The sequence below is a fragment of the Lissotriton vulgaris genome, chromosome 7 (assembly GCF_964263255.1).
Source record: "Lissotriton vulgaris chromosome 7, aLisVul1.2, whole genome shotgun sequence".
Taxonomy (NCBI): domain Eukaryota; kingdom Metazoa; phylum Chordata; class Amphibia; order Caudata; family Salamandridae; genus Lissotriton; species Lissotriton vulgaris.
In genome coordinates, this window is record NC_141695.1 from 1,484,357,827 (window position 1) to 1,484,378,661 (window position 20,835).

General features: G+C 43.7%; 1 protein-coding gene across 1 annotated transcript in view; it reads left to right on the forward strand.

The window, feature by feature from the left end:
• Positions 1–20,835, forward strand: part of PIGU (phosphatidylinositol glycan anchor biosynthesis class U) — a 169,452-nt gene that overhangs the window by 47,122 nt on the left and 101,495 nt on the right. Inside the window, exons 4-6 of the mRNA XM_086932287.1 lie at positions 80–142; positions 10,758–10,867; positions 19,146–19,246. Of these exons, the coding sequence (XP_086788413.1) occupies positions 80–142; positions 10,758–10,867; positions 19,146–19,246 (274 nt within the window). The remainder of the gene's footprint in view (positions 1–79; positions 143–10,757; positions 10,868–19,145; positions 19,247–20,835) is intronic.

Sequence of the window (20,835 nt, forward strand, 5' to 3'; positions counted from 1 at the left end):
ACAAATGATACATTAAATAAAAGCTGTTAATGAGATTAAGTAAGCAAGCTGTTAATGAGATTTGATTTTCTTTCATCAGATCACAGATACACTGACTGCTGTAGCTCTCTACCTAGCAGTGCAGGACTTCAACAAGGTGACGGTAAGTTTATTTCCTGTAAGTTATGTCTTCAATAAAGCGGCCGTATCTTGTGCTTTTTGTGCAAAAAACCTGCTCGTGATCTAATCAGCATTTGTTATTCGGGTACTTTTTCTCTTCAAGGTGCATTTTACGTCTTCCAAGAAATATTTTGCATGACATTTTGAGTATCTTTTTAAATGTTGAAGTGTCTAATGTCCTTTGATTTGTTCTACATGTAGTGAAGATCATTGAGGCATAGAAAATATTGTTCATTTTAGCAAACAAGGACTGTCGGAAAACAGCACGGGTCAGAAATCACAATGTCCCTTCTTCATGAAGTTAAAACCTAAGTCTGTGCAGTGCACAATATTAACATTTAAAAATGTGCTTATAGACATAAATCAATAGCATTTTATGAAGAAAAATAAACAGATTTATTGTTTTTTATGGCATTGTGAATTTTAGAAACAATATATTTATTTAACAGTTTAGAATATCTCTCAGTTGTTAACGTCAAACACCCCCTTTTTTAATTGATATGTTTGTGTTTCTATTCAATATAAACACCAACAGTGGCTCTTAGCGGTATTTAGAATAAAAAGGAGCAATGTGTAAAGGACTTCTGATTGGTCCTTAAGTTGAATGGATAAGAATCAAAATTTCAATATGACAATGCCACCCAGCAATATAGTTTAATCCCCACAGATAAAATGCATGTGATGAAGTAGCTGAGATGCCCAGGGCTAAATTGATCACATGGGAAAACATATTAAGTGACATTTTGTATGTACAAAAAAAAGAAAGGCTCTATCGGATTAATTGATTCAGTGTTAGAAAAGTATACATCCGAGTCAAATAAAAATAAAAAAAACACCAAGTATTGTCTAGTAACCCCCATTGTAAACTTATTGACCCTTTCTTGGCTAATGTCTTCATCATTTTCAGGACCACAAACAAAAAAAACTCCAAACACCGAGGCCAAGGAAGTAATAGAGAATAAAACAACAATCCATGTAATATTTGTAAGCATTTTCACTTCATCAAAAAAGTTAAAAAAGGTAGGTGACACTGGCAAGAGGATTTATTCTGTAGTATAAAGCATTCATAGATCAATAACGGGAATTGGGCCAGCCATTCACATTGGTTCCTAAAATATGGGCAAGCAAATAATGTGCAAAATATCTAAAATCATATATGAAGTTGATACAGGGACTAAGCTACTCCCTGTAGGAAAGATCCTAAATGTAGGAGGATGATAAAAAGGGTTAATCCATTGATTCAGTGTTTGAATTAGTCAAGAAAACACTAATTACAAGGAGAGAAACCTACATGAACATATTGGCACAAATCTTTCAAAAGAAGAGAGATACCCAATGTATGGAAAATCTCCCAAATTGCTTCAAAGATGCCTGGAAATAGATTTGATCTAAAATTATGGAATAGACAAAACTATTGTTGAAAACTGTAGTCGTCAGAAGAAACAAAAGGAAGTGAAAGGACATACACAGTCCGTCTCAACTGAATAAGGAAGCTCTGCGTAAGTCGGTGTCAGCACTGTGGAGACTGAACTCTGCTTCACCCTCTGAAAGTGAATTGCACTGTGTAAAACCAATCCAGTTCTCAAAAAACAGGAACACTGTCTAAGTCGGTGTTAGTGTGTCAAAGACTGCTCAAAATAACATTGAGGACTTGAGTTGGCAAAATATTTAATTTTTCATTTTTAAAACTTTTTTCCTTTTTTATATTTTTTAAAATAATACTGGGATGCAACACAGTGTGAAGGTTTTTAGGTCTCGCCTGTCGATGCGCATGCGCATCGAGCAAGCGAGAGTATTGGGACTTATCCACTCTTTTCCGAACTTGCAAGGAATCGTGGCGATTCCTTGCAGTGCCCGTGACTTTTAAGCTCAATGCGCATGCGCATTGAGCTTAAAATCGCGTGCACGTCCGTCTTGGTTTACCCGCTCCGCCCCCTCCCCTTCCCGCCGTGTCGCATTTCTCCTCCCCCCTCCCCTCTCTTCCCTCCGTCTTGTTCCCGCCCCCTTCCGCGCTACGATTGGCTCCCTCCATACACGTCACAGCCCCTGTGATCAGCTATTTCCTGGTTCTGTATCACTGACGGCCCACCCTTCAGAAAGCCATCCAAACCCGATCGGCTGCCGGATTCACTCTGTACCCGAGCCACAATCCGATCAGGTATGTGCTCCGGTCACAGGCCCCTGTAAGTCCTTGACTACGGCCCACTGCTCTCCGTCCTCTGCTAATTCGTCCCTTCCTCCCGCAGGTTCTGCCCCCAACCCCCGGACGCCTCAAATGCCACTACAGGAAACGTACTAAGACAGTGCTCGATTCACCGACCACGTCTTGTGCATTCGGCAAGTTAGTATTGTTACCAGTATACCCTTTGCAACCACCCGAGTACCCCGGCACTCTCTTACAACCCTTTCCTTTTTCCTCCAGATTGACTCGAAGACACCCCTACCCCTACCGCGCATGATTGCTCCTAATAATTCAGAAAACCTTCAATCCTTCAGGTGTGACCAGCCGTGACCTCCTGTAATTGTGCAATTCCTGCCAACCGTAGTGCTTTGAGCAGGGTTCTTCCAACCCCCCCGCCTCCTTTCCCAGCTTGCGCCCCTACAGCTGGCGTTCGCTACAATCCAGCCCTTGACTGTCTGTCCAGCACCTTCAAGTGCACGCGCCCCCCCCAGCCCGCCTCAAGCAAATAACACGTGCCCACCCGTATTACACTGTTGTGCCTCTGGGCATGTCACTCGAGCTGGCCGTCCCAGATCATTTCGCACCATTCAAGCGCTCCCCCCCTCCCCTTTTTTCACTCAATTTGTCACACGATCTGAATACCCCCAGATAACTATGGGGGCACTAGACCAAACATTTACACAAGTACCTTTACGTACCATAGTACCCAGGTAGAGCAGGATACGAGCTCCTACATTTATGTACCTCGGTTCCAATCGCCACTACACATCCTTTACCATCCCAACTGCGACCACCCCGGTTGGTCAGTCCTTCCCGTAGACTACCCACCAGCTGCTTACCTTAGATCTCACTTAGGAATCATGAGCCCTTGAGTTCTTAGACCAACTTTCTCTGTTACACCTTGTGCTTCGCACTGCGCTTGCCTCCCTGACCTCTCCTTTCCCTCCCGCAGGACCTTCTAAACCATACAACCCTGTCCAACTGCTTTAGCCATTTTAAATCAGTATTTTCCCTTTTTTACCTGTTTTTTGCTTACTTCATAACAATAAAAATCTTAAACGCGGGATAGCTAATGAACACTTGATTTCTTTTGTTCCCACTTCCGGGTTGGTTTCTTTAACTACCGGGTTCCCGCGGCTGTGGTTACCACTGGGATTCAACCCGAGAACCATGACGTCGAAGGGAGACTAGAAGCAGGGGCATCAGCCTAACGAGTAAGTTTTCTTGCGGACGCCGTTTTAAACTGGCGTGCAATCTCCGCAACTACGGATGCTTGCCGTCCCCCTTTGCAGGGGCATAAGCCTTCAAAGCACCCCTTACCCTAACTTTGACGCCGATCCATTTGGCGCGTGTAATCGTCTCATAACTTAAAGCTATATGCACGTTCCGTTTTTCTTCGTGAGGACAGTCCCTTTTAATTGCTTGCGTTCTCTGCTCACTTTTGTATAACTTAAATCCTACGAGCTGCATTTTCGTCTTCTAACCGTATACTAACCTGTTAATTTAGATGTATTTCTGGATAACACTGCCTTTCTAAAAATAAACTCACTGTTCAGACAGAAATGTGGCGCAGTACCAACCATACGCCTTTCTGTCTATGTGAAACCAATAGTCAGCCAACATAAATTAAACAATATACAATATGCATACTTCCAGGCACACCCCTGGAAGATGCATAGATGCGTGTGCACCCACTCTGGCTTCACTCTGCCAGCCCCGCCTCCCTCGGCATCCTTCCTCCCAATCTCTGGCTCCCTCTGTCCTCTCACCTCACTGTGCCCGTTCTCTCCCCAGCCCCTCCTCTCTGCCGCTTTGATCTTCTCCGTGAGCCGCATGGCCTCTGAGAACATCAAAGCAGCCTCCAAATGCTGACCATTTGTCACCCCCTCCCTTCCTACTGGCATTCCCCCCTCCCTTCTCGCCCAGTCCTTGCTTTCTGTCGTCTTTTCCACTCAATGTATTTTTCCTCTCACTCCATTCTCGCATGTTCATAAAGGGTACTCTGCCAATGGACTTTTCATCGAATTCTTAGAGAGTCGTGAGTGCAGACCTCATGTGCCTTAATATTGGCAAGTTCCGACACTATGCATGCTTTGTTTCAGAACGCTGATACGCCTTCTTTTTAAGTCATCAAAAAACTCTTGCACCATTTGTTGGGCACAGCGTATATAGTACTGTAAAGTATTATTATTTTAAAAACGAAGTCTCATCAGAAGTCTCAAATGAAAAGTTCACTCCCATGTCACCAAATGGTAATTCTCTCAATTGTAATCTACTTCGTGTTTATGTCGGGAAAGTTTAGCAACAGCAGTGAAGCTGAGGTGGAAATCTGGGATAAACCATCATTCGGGTCAAGTGAGCCGGTGTATTAAGCTAAGGTATCCTTAAATTCAGCCACTTCTTGCACAAGCGGCAGACATCCTGAGACTTGCTGTACTCGTGAAATGTTGTAACATTCCCAGCTCGGGAAACATGACACGCACACTGTACACATTACCCATGAGGTCAGAGCAAACAACGCCTGCTTTTTTTTCACCCTCTGTTTGCAGTCACTTACAGAAAACTAAAGCTACATTCCTTGTGTCCAAAATGTGCTTTGCGCTTCTCCCTTCATTACGAGTGAGACCATTTCAAGAAGGTAATAACAATTGGCTTAATATGCATATGTTTTTCATCTGTAGGGGAGGTGTAGCTGTGCTCTGCTTTCGATGCTGTTTCTGTAGGCACCGTTGTTGAGACGAGAAGTGTTTTATATGCGTGCATGATAATGCAGGGCCTTTTATAACGACTAAAGATTCCAGAGTCGCAACTCACCCTCACCCTCACTCACCCTCACTCTCACTCACCCTCACTCAGCCTCAACTACTCCCCCTCACCCTCACTCACCCTCAACACCTCACCCTAACTCACCCTCACCCTCACTCACCCTCAACACCTCACTCGCCCTCACCCTCACTCACCCTCAACACCTCACCCTCAACGCCTCACCCTCACTCACCCTCACCCTCACTCACCCTCACCCTCACTCACCCTCACCCTCACTCACCCTCACCCTCACTCACCCTCACTCTCACTCACCCTCACTCTCACTCACCCTCACTCTCACTCACCCTCACCCTCACTCTCACTCACTCTCACTCTCACTCACCCTCACTCTCACTCACCCTCACTCTCACTCACCCTCACTCATCCTCAACACCTCACCCTCACTCACCCTCACGCTCACCCTCACTCACCCTCAACACCTCACCCTCACACAGTGCAATAGGTCTCAGACCATTTCAGTTAGAGCTTTTAGAAATGTTTATGGCTTTTTTTATTTGTAATTCTTTAGCATTGGCTACAGGAAACAAAAATGCTAAACATTTACCAAAAAAACCCATAAACAATTCTAAAAGCACTAACTCTAATGGTGCGAGACCTATTGCATTTCCAATGCTTGTTTTTTAATGAAACACATAGTACAATTGTGAGGTTAAGTTGTGCGGGCTGACAAGGCAGAATGCAGTGTCTCGTTAGCCCATGTGTTCATTAAATCAAATTCAACAGCAACAACAACGTTATTCGTTTTTTTACAAAGAAAACCATTAAAGTCAAGCAATCCTAGTTAAATTCATTAATTCATCAGGCTTCTCTTCTAAACTACAAAATGTCTTATGCATTTAGTCCTAACTTTCAAAGTCCTAAACCAGTTTATGGTTTGTCCATAGTGCAACCATTTACATCCCTCAACCAAATGGGTCTTTTAAGTAGACCAAAGTATTATTTGGGTATTGAGAAACTTCAAGGTTGTTTCCAATTCATATATCGCAGTATTTTATCGCAGATCCTGCTATAGGGACTAGATGCTCCACCACTCGTTCGAACAGAAGTGGTGACAATGGGCAGTCAGGATGATTACCCTGCTTCAGTGTGCAGGAATCAGAGATGGCCTTGCCCATTTTGATTCATTCCTGTAGTTGTGAAGGAAGCCAGTGTATCCATTTCAATATGTAGGATCCAAAATTGTATTTCTCAAGAACATGAAACATGAAGTCCCATCCCACAGATCAGTTGAGTTTACTGTGTCTGGAGAGGCCAAGCTCTATTCCTCCCAGGACATGTCCAATAAGTATTTAACCAGTACCAATAATCACATATTATGCACACTTACAGAATAGGATAAAACCTGACTGATCTGCAAGTAATAGTTTGTACTGGATATACCAGTGTTTTGGCAAAGAAAGATATAACCAGTCCTGCTGTTTATTGCAACACATATCCATAAGATCCAGTTGGGTAGTGGCGTCCATCAGTTGTCTAGTAAGGCTCTTGTGCTGGTCTTGATGGCGATATGTTTACCACTTCATACTACACAAAGTTGAAGATTACGGCCCAAATCACCCGGCCAGCAATTCATGTATTTCTACTTATGTAGGACGTTGGGTGCATCTACAGTAAGCAGACAAACCTCTTGTCCATAAGGATGTCGTTTCCAAACACACATCTCCCCTCTGGATCCTAAAGCACCCACGTTTTCTTGTAGGGGCCCCTTTAGCAATCCTTGTAGCTACTCCTTTGGAGGATGACGAGTAGAAGGAGCTTTACAAACTGCTTCCACAGGATATTTTACCATGTTGTAGAGGGATCAAATGGCTCTTTTGGAGGAATGCGTTGCCCACCATCTTGTGTTTTTTAAGAATGTGTGCAATCTTTTAAAAAACGTTTTTTTTTGCATTGTTATAATACACATTTCACAAAACGTAATATAAACAAGCAAAACACATTGCCAAGCAAATCAGTAGTTTGAATACATCAATAATACTTAAGTCTTAGGGCTCCTAGACCTGGCCCTAATGGCTATTTCTATTTGTGATTTATGTAGTCCCTGGGATGGAAAATGTTCTCAGTCCACCCCTCTCCCCTTCACAGGCTTTCATTTGCACTATAAAAGCCTGCACATGCCTCATGCTGTTTAATTCATCCTCCTCCTGGCTGTAGAAGTCTCAACCTCCCCTAAATCTTCTCTTACATTTTTGGGGAGCCTCTGCTCCCATAAACCACTTTTTCAGCCTCCATGCACCAATCCAACCCGCCTTCCACTTCGATTTTTTTATCGGCATTTGTGAGAAGCCCCACTGTCTCGGATTGTCTTTTTTGGATACAACAAGTCTGAATATGCAAAACGTAAGTTTACTTCTTGGAGAAATCCACGTTATTGGAATACCCAACATCACAATTTCAGATAAGGGTGGAATATTGCAATACCATTCATCATTGCTGCTAGCAACAAAAACAAGACCCTGATCCAGACCCACTCCTTCTTGGAGCCAGGCAATGCTTAATTTATAAATAAATAAACTGTGACTGCCGACTTTTACCACAGACTGGGCCCAGTTCTACCACTGATGCCACCTCCCCCTCTAGCATCTACCCCTGCTCTGCTCTCCAGCCTCTCTACCCTTGCTTTACTCTCTCTCCCTCTCTCTCTTTGCTACTTCTTTTCTCTCTTTCCTAAGTCAATCCCTCTATTTCTGATTTGCCCTGTCTCCTCTCACTTTTCAACCCCTTTACTCTTCCTTATCTTCCTCTCTCCCTTCTCCTTTCCAAGCTTGCGCCTCTTCACCCATCCCCTTTTTCTTCCATTGTTCTTGATCTACCTGTGCCACATCCCACTGCTCATTTTTCCTCCACCCTCCTGTCTTTGATATTTCCGTATACCCATTCATTTCCCTTTTTATTCACCCTTCTTCTCACCTCTCTCCCTCTTTTTTCCAATCACTTTATTTCTCCAGCATGTCCTTCCATAAAGCTTTGCATCTCTCTACTTCCTCTCCTCGCATCGTTTGTCATGCTCTCCTCTCATCTACCCGATTGTGTGTCCTATCTACCCTGACATCTCATTTTCCTTTCCCTAGTTCCTCATTGGCCCCTGTTAAACGTATCCATTGCTTGGTCAGATGCCCCCCTTGCCTCCCATGAACCCTTTCCCCATTCTCCTAAATGATTGTCTATTGTCCGTTCTCTCTTTTTGTTTTTCTTTCCTCCCTCGTATCCTCCCCTCTCTCATTCAAGCCACTTTTCAATCCTTCTGCCTTCCACATGAGTTCTCCCACACTCTGCATCAAATCTTCCCCTAATTCAGATGTGCTGCTGTGACAGCTCAAGGGCACAGTTAGACGTCTTGTTGCTGAACTCTTAAGTCAGCCTAAATTATGCCTGTCTCTTAAATGTCTGACAAGCAGATCACCGTATATTGCCGGGTGGACAGACAAGCAATGTTACATTCATCTTGGTCACTAGCACATTGAGTCATCAGCCCCATGTCACTGGGCTTTGTACAGCACACCCAGAGGGCCATAGGGAGTTCTGCTTACTAGATTGCAGACTTTGGTGGCTCTGTATGTGAGTTGAATCCCAGCTTCAGTTCATGCCTGAAAATCTTATAATTCTGGGCAAACCACTTATGCGCCCTCTCACTGTGACTAAATATTTTTTCATGCAATGGAATTGTGCATTTGAATTGTGCACACCCACTACAGTCTTTCACCTAGGACGGTTAAGATCCTGTTCTTACCATTCTCCACATCTCTACAAATTAATGTCAAAGATTAGGCTCACATGGACATGGCTCAAAACGTTCACACCGGTTTGAGGAACCTGATAAATGAATCCTACAGCCCCTCTTCTTTGAATGTTCTTGTGCGATTACTTAAGCATTGAACACCTTGGCTATATTTATGAAAGCATTTTATCTGTAAAGATTAAATTATGTTGTTGGGTGCCTTTGTGATAGAATGACTGTATTTCTGATACATTTAGCTATGGGACCAGTCCTTAGTCCTTTAGAGATTGCTCCATTGTTTTCTAAATGATACCACTGTCAACCACTGTTGATGCTCATATTTACTGCTCTAGGTTTCTGTTTGGCTGAATAGGGCTGCACCTGTTGATGTTACACATACTTATGTTAAGGCAGTGTGGAGGTCCTGGGAGGTGTAATGGAGCGGCTGCCTTGTGGAGACATCTGAAGGAAGCGTGTTTTCCACTGATCAAAATGTTCTGGCCTTGTCCCTAAACCCTCACAAACCTAGGATTCTGTTTCTGAACTCAATTTAAACTAAGTTTAGGGATCAACTTCTCAACATCCTTACTGAGTCAGGTTCAAGCCAGGTTATTGTGCTTCATCTGTAACTCGCATCTCCTGATTATGGTAAGTTTCTGGCTGCTGCAGTTTTAATTTGCTAGAGCCTAAGGGTGTTATATGTACTTTTTGCAAGTATGGTATCTTTGAGAGAATATTTGTTGCTTTATTATTATTTTTTCATTATGTGTCTCACAGTCTGATTTAGGAAAGATCTATTTGTAGTTTGTATATCACTTGTCAGGACAGTGTTTACTTCACAAAGGGACTGCAGATCACAGTTGTGTTATGTTATGCGCACCTACATCTCTTACCCAATGAAGTAGCTTTGAACAAAATTACATTAAAAAGTTCACACAATGATGTGTGCTTTGGGCTGCGTGAATGGGCATCCAATTTAGACATCATACCAGAGGCTCTTCTGCTACGAAATGCATTCATTACTCGGTTTGGAGACTAATGATGTAAGCAATGGCTCTAGGCTAGAGATGCCTAAGTGCTGGTCAGTTAATGTCCTTTGAAGTTGCTCTTTTGGGAATACTGTGTTGATGATTGACCCTAAAGATCCAAGGGCCCGATGTAGGTAATTCTAATTTACCACTTCTAAAATACCGAATCATACCGATTCGGTATTTAAGAAGTGGTAAATTAGAGGGGGGGAAATGTAGGTAATTCTGAATCGGTAAATACCGAATCTGTAAGATTCAGTATTTACCGATTCTGTAAATACCGAATCGGTATCCCCTATTGATTCCTATGGGCCTTGAAGTCCATAGAATCAATGTGGAATTACCGAATCGGTATTTACCGATTCGGTAATTACCTATTCTTGCAAGGGTGCAGGGGGTGTCACTTTGATACCCTGTAGCACCCCAATTACAGGCTTGTGTGCCATGTGGCACACATACATGCCCTAAGGGCATGTCTGTGTGTCACATGGCTACAGGTGTGCATGCACAGATGTGCATGCACACCTGGATTCGGTATTTTACCACCCAATTGGATTGGGTGGTAAAATACCAATTCTGTAAGGCCTGTGGGACTCAGAAGAGTCCCACCTACATCAGGAACTTACCGAATCGGTAAAAATACCGATTCGGTATTTTACCGATTCGGTAAATTTACCGATTCGGTCAATTTACTGAATCGGTAAAATAGGGACCCTACATCACAAATGACCATTTACCGGACGGTAAATGGCCACCTACATCTGGCCCCAAGTCTTTTTGGAGGCTTGTATTATGCATTTCTTTTTAATTCTTTCATTTGACGTTTGTTTTCTGTCTCCAACAGTTCAAAAAACAGAAGCTCCTCCTAGAGCTGAAGCAGTATGCCCCAGATGTGGTGGAACTCATCCGAACTCCTTCAGAAATGTACTACATACCACTGAAAGTAGCATTGTGGTAAGTGTCAGCTCCATAGATCATCTTATTTTTGTGAGCAGGGTTTAGCTCATTGTCAGATGCTGTGGTTTTGGTTCCTAGTTCCCCTTAGAGTATTTGCATTCTGTTAGGCTGCTGCATCATCGTTTTCGAAGGGAAAAGCTGTTTGTCTATGTCCTTGTGCTGGTCTGAAGCCCTGTACCACTACCTTGTTCTGTAACTGTTTTCCTCTCTACTAGTACCCCTTTCTCACAGCCAGCAACACTACAGTTGTTATTGTAATTTCAGCATCCAATTCTGGTCATCCACAGCTTCGCCTTTAGTGACTCGACCCAGAAGTCTGTCATTCTTTATATGAAGTATTGGCTAAGAGATTTGCATATTATACTTAGGAATATGGAAAACAATGAGCATCCATGTGTAAGTCTGGTGTTAGCCAAGACCTATTGATTTATATTAAACGTATATGTATAATATACTTACTTAAAGGGGTTTTTAGTAACCTCTCTTTATCCGTCGGTGTGTTGTTGTCAATCACATTTTGCATCTGCCCACTACAGCATACAGCATGGGGCGATAAGTCAGACTACTTCTGAGAATGGTTAACTTTACTTCGAGTGACGTCACCTTGCTCTATCACAAGGAGCATATCTGCACACAAGGTTGTTCCCTTCAGGGCCTGTGTTTTTGTTCTTACTTTATAATTATTTTAGTGTTGCCTTTATGTTTAGAGCCTGGGGTTAAAGCATGACTCAATTGTACCAATTTGAGCACGAGCCACATTCCATGCTTTACCACTTCCTGTCTCCTGCCAATACTGTTGTGAATTCTTTTTGGAATGTCCTTTCTTTATCTAACTGCTGGTATTTCACAGACAAATGCAAAAACAACAGTTGATGGACAGAATGCAGAACACTGTCATACATTCACCCCAGTACAGAGATCTGGGCCTAAATTCATCGTTTTATTGCACTCCACCCCACCCCAGTTCAGACATGGCCATATGCAAATCAGTCCCGACCCTGTGCCTCATGGGAGCAGTCCAGCCGGAGCTGCCAAGCCATGTCTTTCCTGGACCGGAATCAAGCATCCTAGGACCGGTTTCTGGCTATCAGCCGTCTTCAGCCAGGATAGCTTGACTCCAGTGGTGTGGAGAGCATGGGACTCACGTCTGAGCATACCCATCCCACTCGGGGTCACAAATGCAAAAACAATTGATGGACAGAATGCAGAACAATGTCATACACTCACCCCAGTACAGAGATCTGGGCCTAAATCAATCGTTTTTTTGCACGCCACACCACCCCAGTTCAGACATGGCCATATGCAAACAGCCCTGACCCTGTGCCTCATGGGAACAGCCAGGATAGCTTGACTCCAGTGGTGTGGAGAGCATGAGACTCACGTCTGAGCATACCCATCCCACTCTGGTGACAAATGCAAAAACAACAATTGATGGACAGAATGCAGAACAATGTCATACATTCACCCCAGTACAGAGATCCGGGCCTAAATCCATCGTTTTTGCACTCCACACCACCCCAGTTCAGACATGGCCATATGCAAATCAGCCCTGACCCTGTGCCTCATGGTAACAGTCCAGCCCGAACTGCCAAGCCATGTCTTTCCTGGACCGGAATCAAGCATCCTAGGACCGGTTTCTGGCTATCAGCTGTCTTCAGCCAGGATAGCTTAACTCCAGTGGTGTGGAGAGGATGGGACTCACGTCTGAGCATACCCATCCCACTCGGGGTGACATATGCAAAAACAACAATTGATGGACAGAATGCAGAACAATGTCATACATTCACCCCAGTACAGAGATCTGGGCCTAAATCCATCGTTTTTTTGCACTCCACACCACCCCAGTTCAGACATGGCCATATGCAAATCAGCCCTGACCCTGTGCCTCATGGGAACAGTCCAGCCCGAACTGCCAAGCCATGTCTTTCCTGGACCGGAATCAAGCATCCTAGGACCGGTTTCTGGCTATCAGCCGTCTTCAGCCAGGATAGCTTGACTGCAGTGGTGTGGAGAGCATGGGACTCACGTCTGAGCATACTCATCCCACTCCTAAGCATACTCATCCCACTCGGGGTGACAAATGCAAAAACAACAATTGATGGACAGAATGCAGAACAATGTCATACATTCACCTAAGTACAGAGATCATCGTATCCTTCTATAATTTCTTTATAAGGATTTGGACCCAAAAGAGTCGAAGTAAACAGAATCTTTTCTGCGACCAGTATTATTGTATGTGTTCAATTGAATCATGCAAGCAATAACTAATGGCAAAGGTTCCTTATCCGATAAGGTCTTCGCATCTGAACATTAACCGTTTTGGTGCGAAATGCAGAGTAACTCTTGGTGTAGAGTTGCAAGAAGTAACAGCCAACGGCCTTGCCGCCATGGCCCAAGCAGCCACTCTGCTGGCCCCATTCAGCCTGCTTACCACAGACCGGGCTTTCCCCCAGAGGGTCAGGATGTCCGTGAGGGGATGAGAGGTGCCAGATTGCGTCCTTAGCTCTACGGGAGAACTGGTGTTCCCAAGGTAGCCGTGTCGCACTAATCAGCCATTTGTTCCTAGGCAACTGTTGCAGCGCTGGGGTGGCCGCTCCTCCCGGCCTCACGAAAACCACTGGCTACATCTTCCACTGGCTGGGCCCCCTGCATCCCTGTACACGCAGGGAGGCTTTCCATTGTGCAGCATTGTAGGGTAATGTTCAATATGCATACGGAGACTCGATGATCAAATTGGGCATCTGATCACTAGTATGTGGTTGACTACCCAGTATACTCAATAATCCTCACAAAAGAGTAAGCACATAAACTGGTTTTGGGATTTATTGAGATTAGAATGGGTCTGCATTTTCTCATGTCCATTGCAACAATTGTCAGATTTTTATGATTAACTGGAAAGAAAATACTTTGCCAGTTTTGGCATCAAGAGATTTCTCTAGATTGTGCCACTGCTACCTCCCTTCATCTGCAAAGTCACGTGGGTACATCCATAGTCTTGTTCGTCATTAAACATAACAATAGCATTGTGTTAATTCACTAATCCCCAATTTCCTCTCCTTTGCCAACTAACATTTGTAGGCCAAAGGAGGATCCTAGGATAGTGTAACGGGCCCTACTCTTGTCTGAGCTGGGTTTGAGTAGTGCTTTGTGTTCTCCCCTTCACCATCTCGCCTTGGATCTGGCTCATCTAGCCCCAATGAAAGCGTCTGTACAGTTCTCATTGTTCGGGCTCCAAGCAACACCCTGGAGCAGTAAAGCATTGACCTCTGCATGGGGGTGGAGAAAGCCAGACCGCTCTGATCAGCCACAACCCTGCCTTACAACATGTTTTGGTGGGAAGCCATGTTATCTGGGATCATCACAGTATTCAAGGGCCAACCCTCCGCTCATGAGATTTTAAGGCTAGAAGGGCCTTGGGGTTTGGGTGCAATCTGCACTAACCTGGTGCGCGTGTTATCACAAATCCCCATGCTACTCCTGGTGCCTTCTCTCTCTGAGCACGAAATCCCTATGACCCTCTCAGAGTACCTGACCAGCTTCCATCACTTGAAAAATAAGCATTTTGAAAGCCAATAGGTCTCATCTTTTAATCCTCTTGGCCTTGTCCATGTTGTTTGTGGGCATGTGATTGCATTGGGGAAAGCATACAAGGGAGAGAGCAGCATGGGCCTCACACAGGGCTGTCGGATCTGTGCGTTGGAGGGAGGGGTTTTAAGCACATGGTGGAAAGAGCAACGCGTATCACGAGGGTGGAATCATTTGGAAGTTGAGGTTTAGGGAGAGAGCAACACATAGCACAGGTGTTTTCAGGGAAGGCGAATCAGATGAGGGAGAGAGGAGTATGGGGTGGAAGAGTTTGTGGGGGTAAGCACAGAAAGGAGAGAGCGAAACAGAACACAGGCTACGGAGTGTGTTCTGAGAAGGGGAAGGGCACACACGACATCAGCAGGGGGCACAGAAGAGTCTGTAGAGGTAGAAGCACACAAGGGAAGACCAGCATAGAGCAATGGGAGGGGAAAGCAAATGAGAGAGAGAACATCATTGAGTTCGGCAGTAGGTGAATGAAAGAGAGAGAAACATAGAGCGTGGGGATGTTTTGCTTGTGGGGAAAGCGCACGAGGGAGAGAGCATCACAGGGTAGAGGAAGCACTTAACAGAGAGAGCAAAATATATCCTAGGGTTTTTCTGGGGAAGCACATGAAGGATAGAGCAACATTGAGCACTGTGGGTATGGTGAGGCAAAGCACACATGGGAGAGAGGTGGAAAACACATGCACTGTTATGGAGTGCTTATCCAAAAAGGATAGTTCTCTAAAAAGCAACGGGTGGCTGTAAGCCCACTGTAAGTTCACAATCGGTCTGTGGAACCAGGCAGCTTGCGCTGTCTGATAGATGAGGCCTAACTATATTTACAGGTTATTCCAGCCAACCACAAGATGTCACTAAGCCCATAAGGAATAAATCCATACTTGGCAGAGCCACCTATCTTGGTTATTTAAATCATGGTTGTTCAGCTGCCTGAGACGTTTGCTGATTTGCTTACGGAAATAACCTGCAGTAGCACTCCAGCCCTCACTCCAGGCGACTAGTCGACCTCCAGGCATTTTGTTGCTTTACAGTTCCCCATGTGATATTCTGATCCCAAGCATTACTGAAGCCTGTTCTCAGCACACAGTATGCACACATTTAAATCTATCTATTCTTGTATATAAATATCTGTTTACTGATCTAATTTATAGTGTTCCAAAATATTGCCACCTCATTGTTGATCAAAGGTGTCCCGACACAAAATTGGTAGCAATATTGCCTTTTCAGATGACTTTTCCACCCCCGGTTCACTCACACTTTTCTACCTTTGGGAGTCTGGCCCTAGTTTCAGAGCAGGTGGTATCCAAATATGTGCTATCACTCAGATTTAGTCGAGTATTGTTGGAATTTCCCCTGACTCCCTTGGAGCTGTCACCCCAACTTCGTTTATGGGTTCATAGAAAAATATCCCTGACGGTGTTCTTACTGGATACAGTAGGCAGTGAGTTTGTTGGGCAACCACAATGCTAGCGCAGAATAAATGGTCCATCTGAACTAAATATACCTGCTGGTTGAAGGGCAGCTGCTCCATTGAGCACGTATGCAGGTGGGAAACATCCTTTACAACGCAACTTTTACCACGCAGTGCCTTTACGACGCAACTTTTACAACGCAAACCATTACAACGCATTGCGCTGGGGGGCGCTCTAGGATAGGGAATAGGTTTAATTTACTGTCCAACACCTTCCCTACTATCCACGGGGACTGGAGTTGGAATAGTAAATTAAACTATTCACTATCCAGCACCCCAAAGCACTATGCGTTGTAATGGTATGCGTTGTAAAAACCGCGTTGTAAAAGCATGCGATGTAAAAGCATGCGTTGTAATGTCATACATCCATGCAGGTCGTCCCCTTCATTGCTTGCTCAGATATCGGTTGTACTCTATCCTTTCATCTTTCTTAACCCCTTCGATGCTGATGACGAGCTCAGCTCGTCATCAGCCACGGGTGGCTTGTGCGGATGACGAGCTGAGCTCGTCATGTAACGCGGTTTTGCGAAAACAGCCGCACAGCGCAAAAATGACCGCAGCAGTGATGCGGTTAACCCACCTCCCAACCAGTTGATTTATTGGCAGCAGAAAATATTCACCCCTTCTCAACCTACAGTGGAAGCAACTGCAATTCATTGGAAACAGTGCAGCAAAGATGAATGCTGATTCCTGATGCTTGGTGTCTATTTGCTGTTACTGTGGCACAGAGTCAGTCCAACAGATTAGTGACAAACTTTGGAGATAATCCAGTCACTGGATCTCCCCTATTCGCCGATTGATCAAGCAGCTCTATATTTCTGGAGCTAGGACAAGTGACATCAAACGTCCTGAACGCCATTGAAATTCACAAGTTTTTTTCATGTTAATAATGAACTCTGCCTACCTGTTTTCCTTCAAATTCTACTAGACTGACTAATCAACAAACATCCAAATAGCTGTGGGTGTCACTCCTGGAGCTCTGTCCACTTATGTCTTTCCTATCCTTATTATTCCCCTGTAGGTAAGGCAGCTGTCGTTGTGTTGCTGTTATGTATTTTTTTGTCATGAGCATTTTTCTCTGTTTCGTATGATTACCTTGGCTCATTTGCTTTAGCAGGGTCTGCTATTTCTCAGCTGTTCATTTATACCCTTACTCTAAAATATGGTGGAGGGACGAGAAGAGAAAACGAGGATGTCTATATTTGCATCCTCCTCTTAAATGCATAACACAACGAAGCAAATGAGACCAAACAAGGTCAAGGTTAATTTCTCAATTTTAGAAGACTCTGTATTCATTTCTGTTAGTCAATAAAGGACCTTAATTTGTCAATATCCCTTTTATACTCTGGGAGTCAGTTAAAAAAAATTGAAAGGTATGGCCTCACACACCCCGGTGTCCTGATTCATCATAAGCCATCCTTGCTCATCAGAACGCATATGGATAAGGGGTTGGGCATCCAAAAAGAAAGGAAATAAACATCTCAGTGACTTACAATACAGACCTACCTTGAATTATTTCAGGAAAATATTCTAAAATTGGGATATGATCCCCACCTTGACCTTATTTTGTCTCATTTGCTTCGCTGTATTATGCATTTATACCCTTGATCAGTCGCTTCATGCGTTATCCTTGGATACCTTATACGCCAACTACCTTGACTTGTATTGTCGGAGTTATGTTGCACGCAAATGCCTCCAATTTTATTTCTATTCCTCTAACTCACTTACTGGAGCAATGATAACTCTAATGAATCCCCAAAACGTCACCTTCTCAGGCTGGCCTGAACGGGCTGTTCCCACCACCAGTTTCGATGCCATTGATGATTTAAATTTCTCTACTTGATGTTTACATTCAGGTGTTTTTCTGTTTATCTAGGTTTTTTAATCATTGGTGACCTAGCCACCAAAGTAATATAGAAGAGATATCCATTTATCTGAAATCTTTTGCAACCCCAAACAGTATGTCAGATGTTCTTGAATGATTGAATGAAGTGCATGCAGCACTAGTAACATGCCCCCTAACTCTGTCTTGGCGGAGATGATGTGCATCATGTAAAATGTACATTTAAAAGAGCATTTCTTACCTTGTAATCATGATCTAACTCTTTAGAAAGTGCCATACTCTTAAGTCATTCTGTTACAATCCGAAACGTAAACTCATTGCCTACATCCAGTAGTCCCCATCCAAAACAAGCTCACTTCTTATTCATCTCACTTAATCTTGTAGAACTTTCCTACTTTGTAGGGCGTGCGCAACAGCCTGTGCCGACTGAACAAAGTGTTCAATTTAAAATAAGCCGATTTACCAATATATTGTAGCAAGTCATTTGATAATTCATATGGGCTGTCAATGCCCATTGTAGTCTCACTCTCCTCTTCAATCCTTCTGCAGGCTTGCTTCCATTTCTACTTCTGCTACCTTCACTATCATTTTTTTATGGTGGAACATTTCCCTTAGGATTTTGCATGGCCTTCTTGCCTGTTGCACAATTCCTTCTTATGCCTACAGCATTTTGAGGTTTTATCCATAGGTCGAAGATATTCGTTGCCCTCACAGATAATGGACATTTCTTTTCAAAGAAGGCACTTCAGTTTGTGGGGTATCACCACAATCTTTCTTGTTCCTTCGTTCATTGAGGTCCTATGCTCAGGATTCTGCAGATTCCTTTTTCATCACCATTAGGTCTTCTGTAGAGCCATGAATGAATTATTCCTCAGAATCAGGTGAGAAACCATAATTTCATCAGGATCAAGGTCACTGATGTCAAAAAGGAGAACATTTGGCCTGCTAGGCATGTCATGCAATGCTGGTTATGGAGTGTAGAGTGTTTCCAGCCTGCTATGATGCATTTGTGAGAGACCCACTCACCCCAATACACTGCTGCTGTGAGTTGTCACAGCTTAAAATCATCTTTCAAATACTGTCCTTTTGGAGAAGAGCCTAAGTGTTTTAAAAGTTTCATGGACCTAGATTGGAGCATCAGAGAGACTTAAGATGATATCACAGAGGTCGAGTGATCAGAGGTTCTTTTGCTAAATTCTGCTTTAAGTAAACAAATACAGATGAACAATGTGCATCTCAATTGTATGAGTGTAACTGAAATGATAAAGCTGTTTCCTAAATTCTCAGGCGTTATAATTCTCCAGTCTCAGAAGAGCTCTAAGTGTTCCTCTTTCCAGGACACAATGTTTCTAAATAACTGTTTTTCTTTCCAGTTATCTCCTAAACCCGTTCACAGTGCTGTCTTGTGTTGCCAAGTCCACCTGCGCCATCAACAATGCCATCATTGCATTCTTCATCCTGGCCACCATAAAAGGTACCATTTTCTGGCATTTCATTCCCTTTCTTCCAGTTTAATGGGCAAGTTAATGTATGATTTAATTTCTGTGTGAGCAACAAAAAGAGGCACCATGCATTCTGGAGTTAATCCGAGGAAACGCATTTGCAAATGTTACTGTGGTTTCTACAGACTTTTGTTTAAAAGAAGGATTGCTTCATATAGAGGCTAGCAAAACAATAGGGGGCTAGACTCAAAATATGTAGGATGTGAATCAGATGTTTTGTTTTATCTGGTAATATCACAACAATGCAGAGATATTCATATGTATTTACAGATGTAGGAAATGCTCCCAAAAAATGTAGATGATAAACTGCTTTGTGCCAGAGTCAAGTTACCACTAACCTTTAGATCCAAATTGTGCTGCAGGGACAACGTGGAACTCATAAGTCTTCTTCTCCGTTGACAGTGATGAACACATCCTAAACTGTGCTCAGTACTGAAGGCGAAGAAGTGGAAAGGGATATGAGAAAAAGAGACATTATCAGGTTGTTGTCACACAGCTTGCCTGGTCAAATGGAGGCTCTCTTGGTGTTCTGCAGTCTCTCGTGAGTGACAGCTCTTTTGTACTAAATAGAACAAAAGACTGCTATTACTCTCTGCTCTTTCATCAATTTCAATTGCATCCAGTGCTTTTTCTTTACATGCTTACACATGAATGGTAACCTTCTACATAAACTTAAAACGTACCAGAGAAGCGCGGGAGCAACGGATGCATTATAATAAACACGCAATATGTCAATTGCACCAGTACCTTTCTCTTGCAAGAGCCAATGGATTTGTTGTGAGACTGGTCCTGTCCCAATGTCCTATCCTTAGCTGAAGTACCACATCTTGAGGCACGGAAACAAAGGTTTACTCAGAATTTGTAAATAACTCTGCAAAGGACCAAGAGAAAGCTTTTGCAGCATAACATAGAAGGTGAGGCAGACTTCCAATTTGTAGGCCAGAGCTTTCCAAACTCTGTGTCGGGACACTGTAGTGTGTCACCTGCCATGTGTGGGTGTGTCGCGCGATGATGCATAGCTGCCGAGGTTTCAGATTGCCATGTGTGACGTTTTCATAAAACCGGACTCTTTGTTTTCTTCGTTTCCTCAAGGTGTGAAGATAAGTTTTTTTTTTAATATAAATCTTTTTATTAAGAATACCACAAAGAAAAAACATCCGGTGACATACGCCGCTCCCACATTTGTGCATATATACATTTCTGTACTACAAAATAATACATATAGAATATCGTTAAGGGATCACAGGGCGTCATGTGTTACCGCTTCGTCCTGACCAACTGGGGGAACAGAAATATCTCCACGATAACTATTCCAGGCATCCCAAATATTCCCCCACTTCGCAGGACAGCCCCTAGCAACGTAAACCAACTTCTCCCTGTACATGCACCAGTCCAGGTCCTCCATCCACCTCTCGACCCGGGCGGTTGGCTGGCACCCCACAGCTGAGCAATGTTGCGCTTGGCTACCATACATGCCAGGGTCGCCCATTGTCTCCCATACGCACTCAAATCCGTAAGTTCCAAAACATTCAGGATGCATCTTCGGGCCTCCAGTGTTATC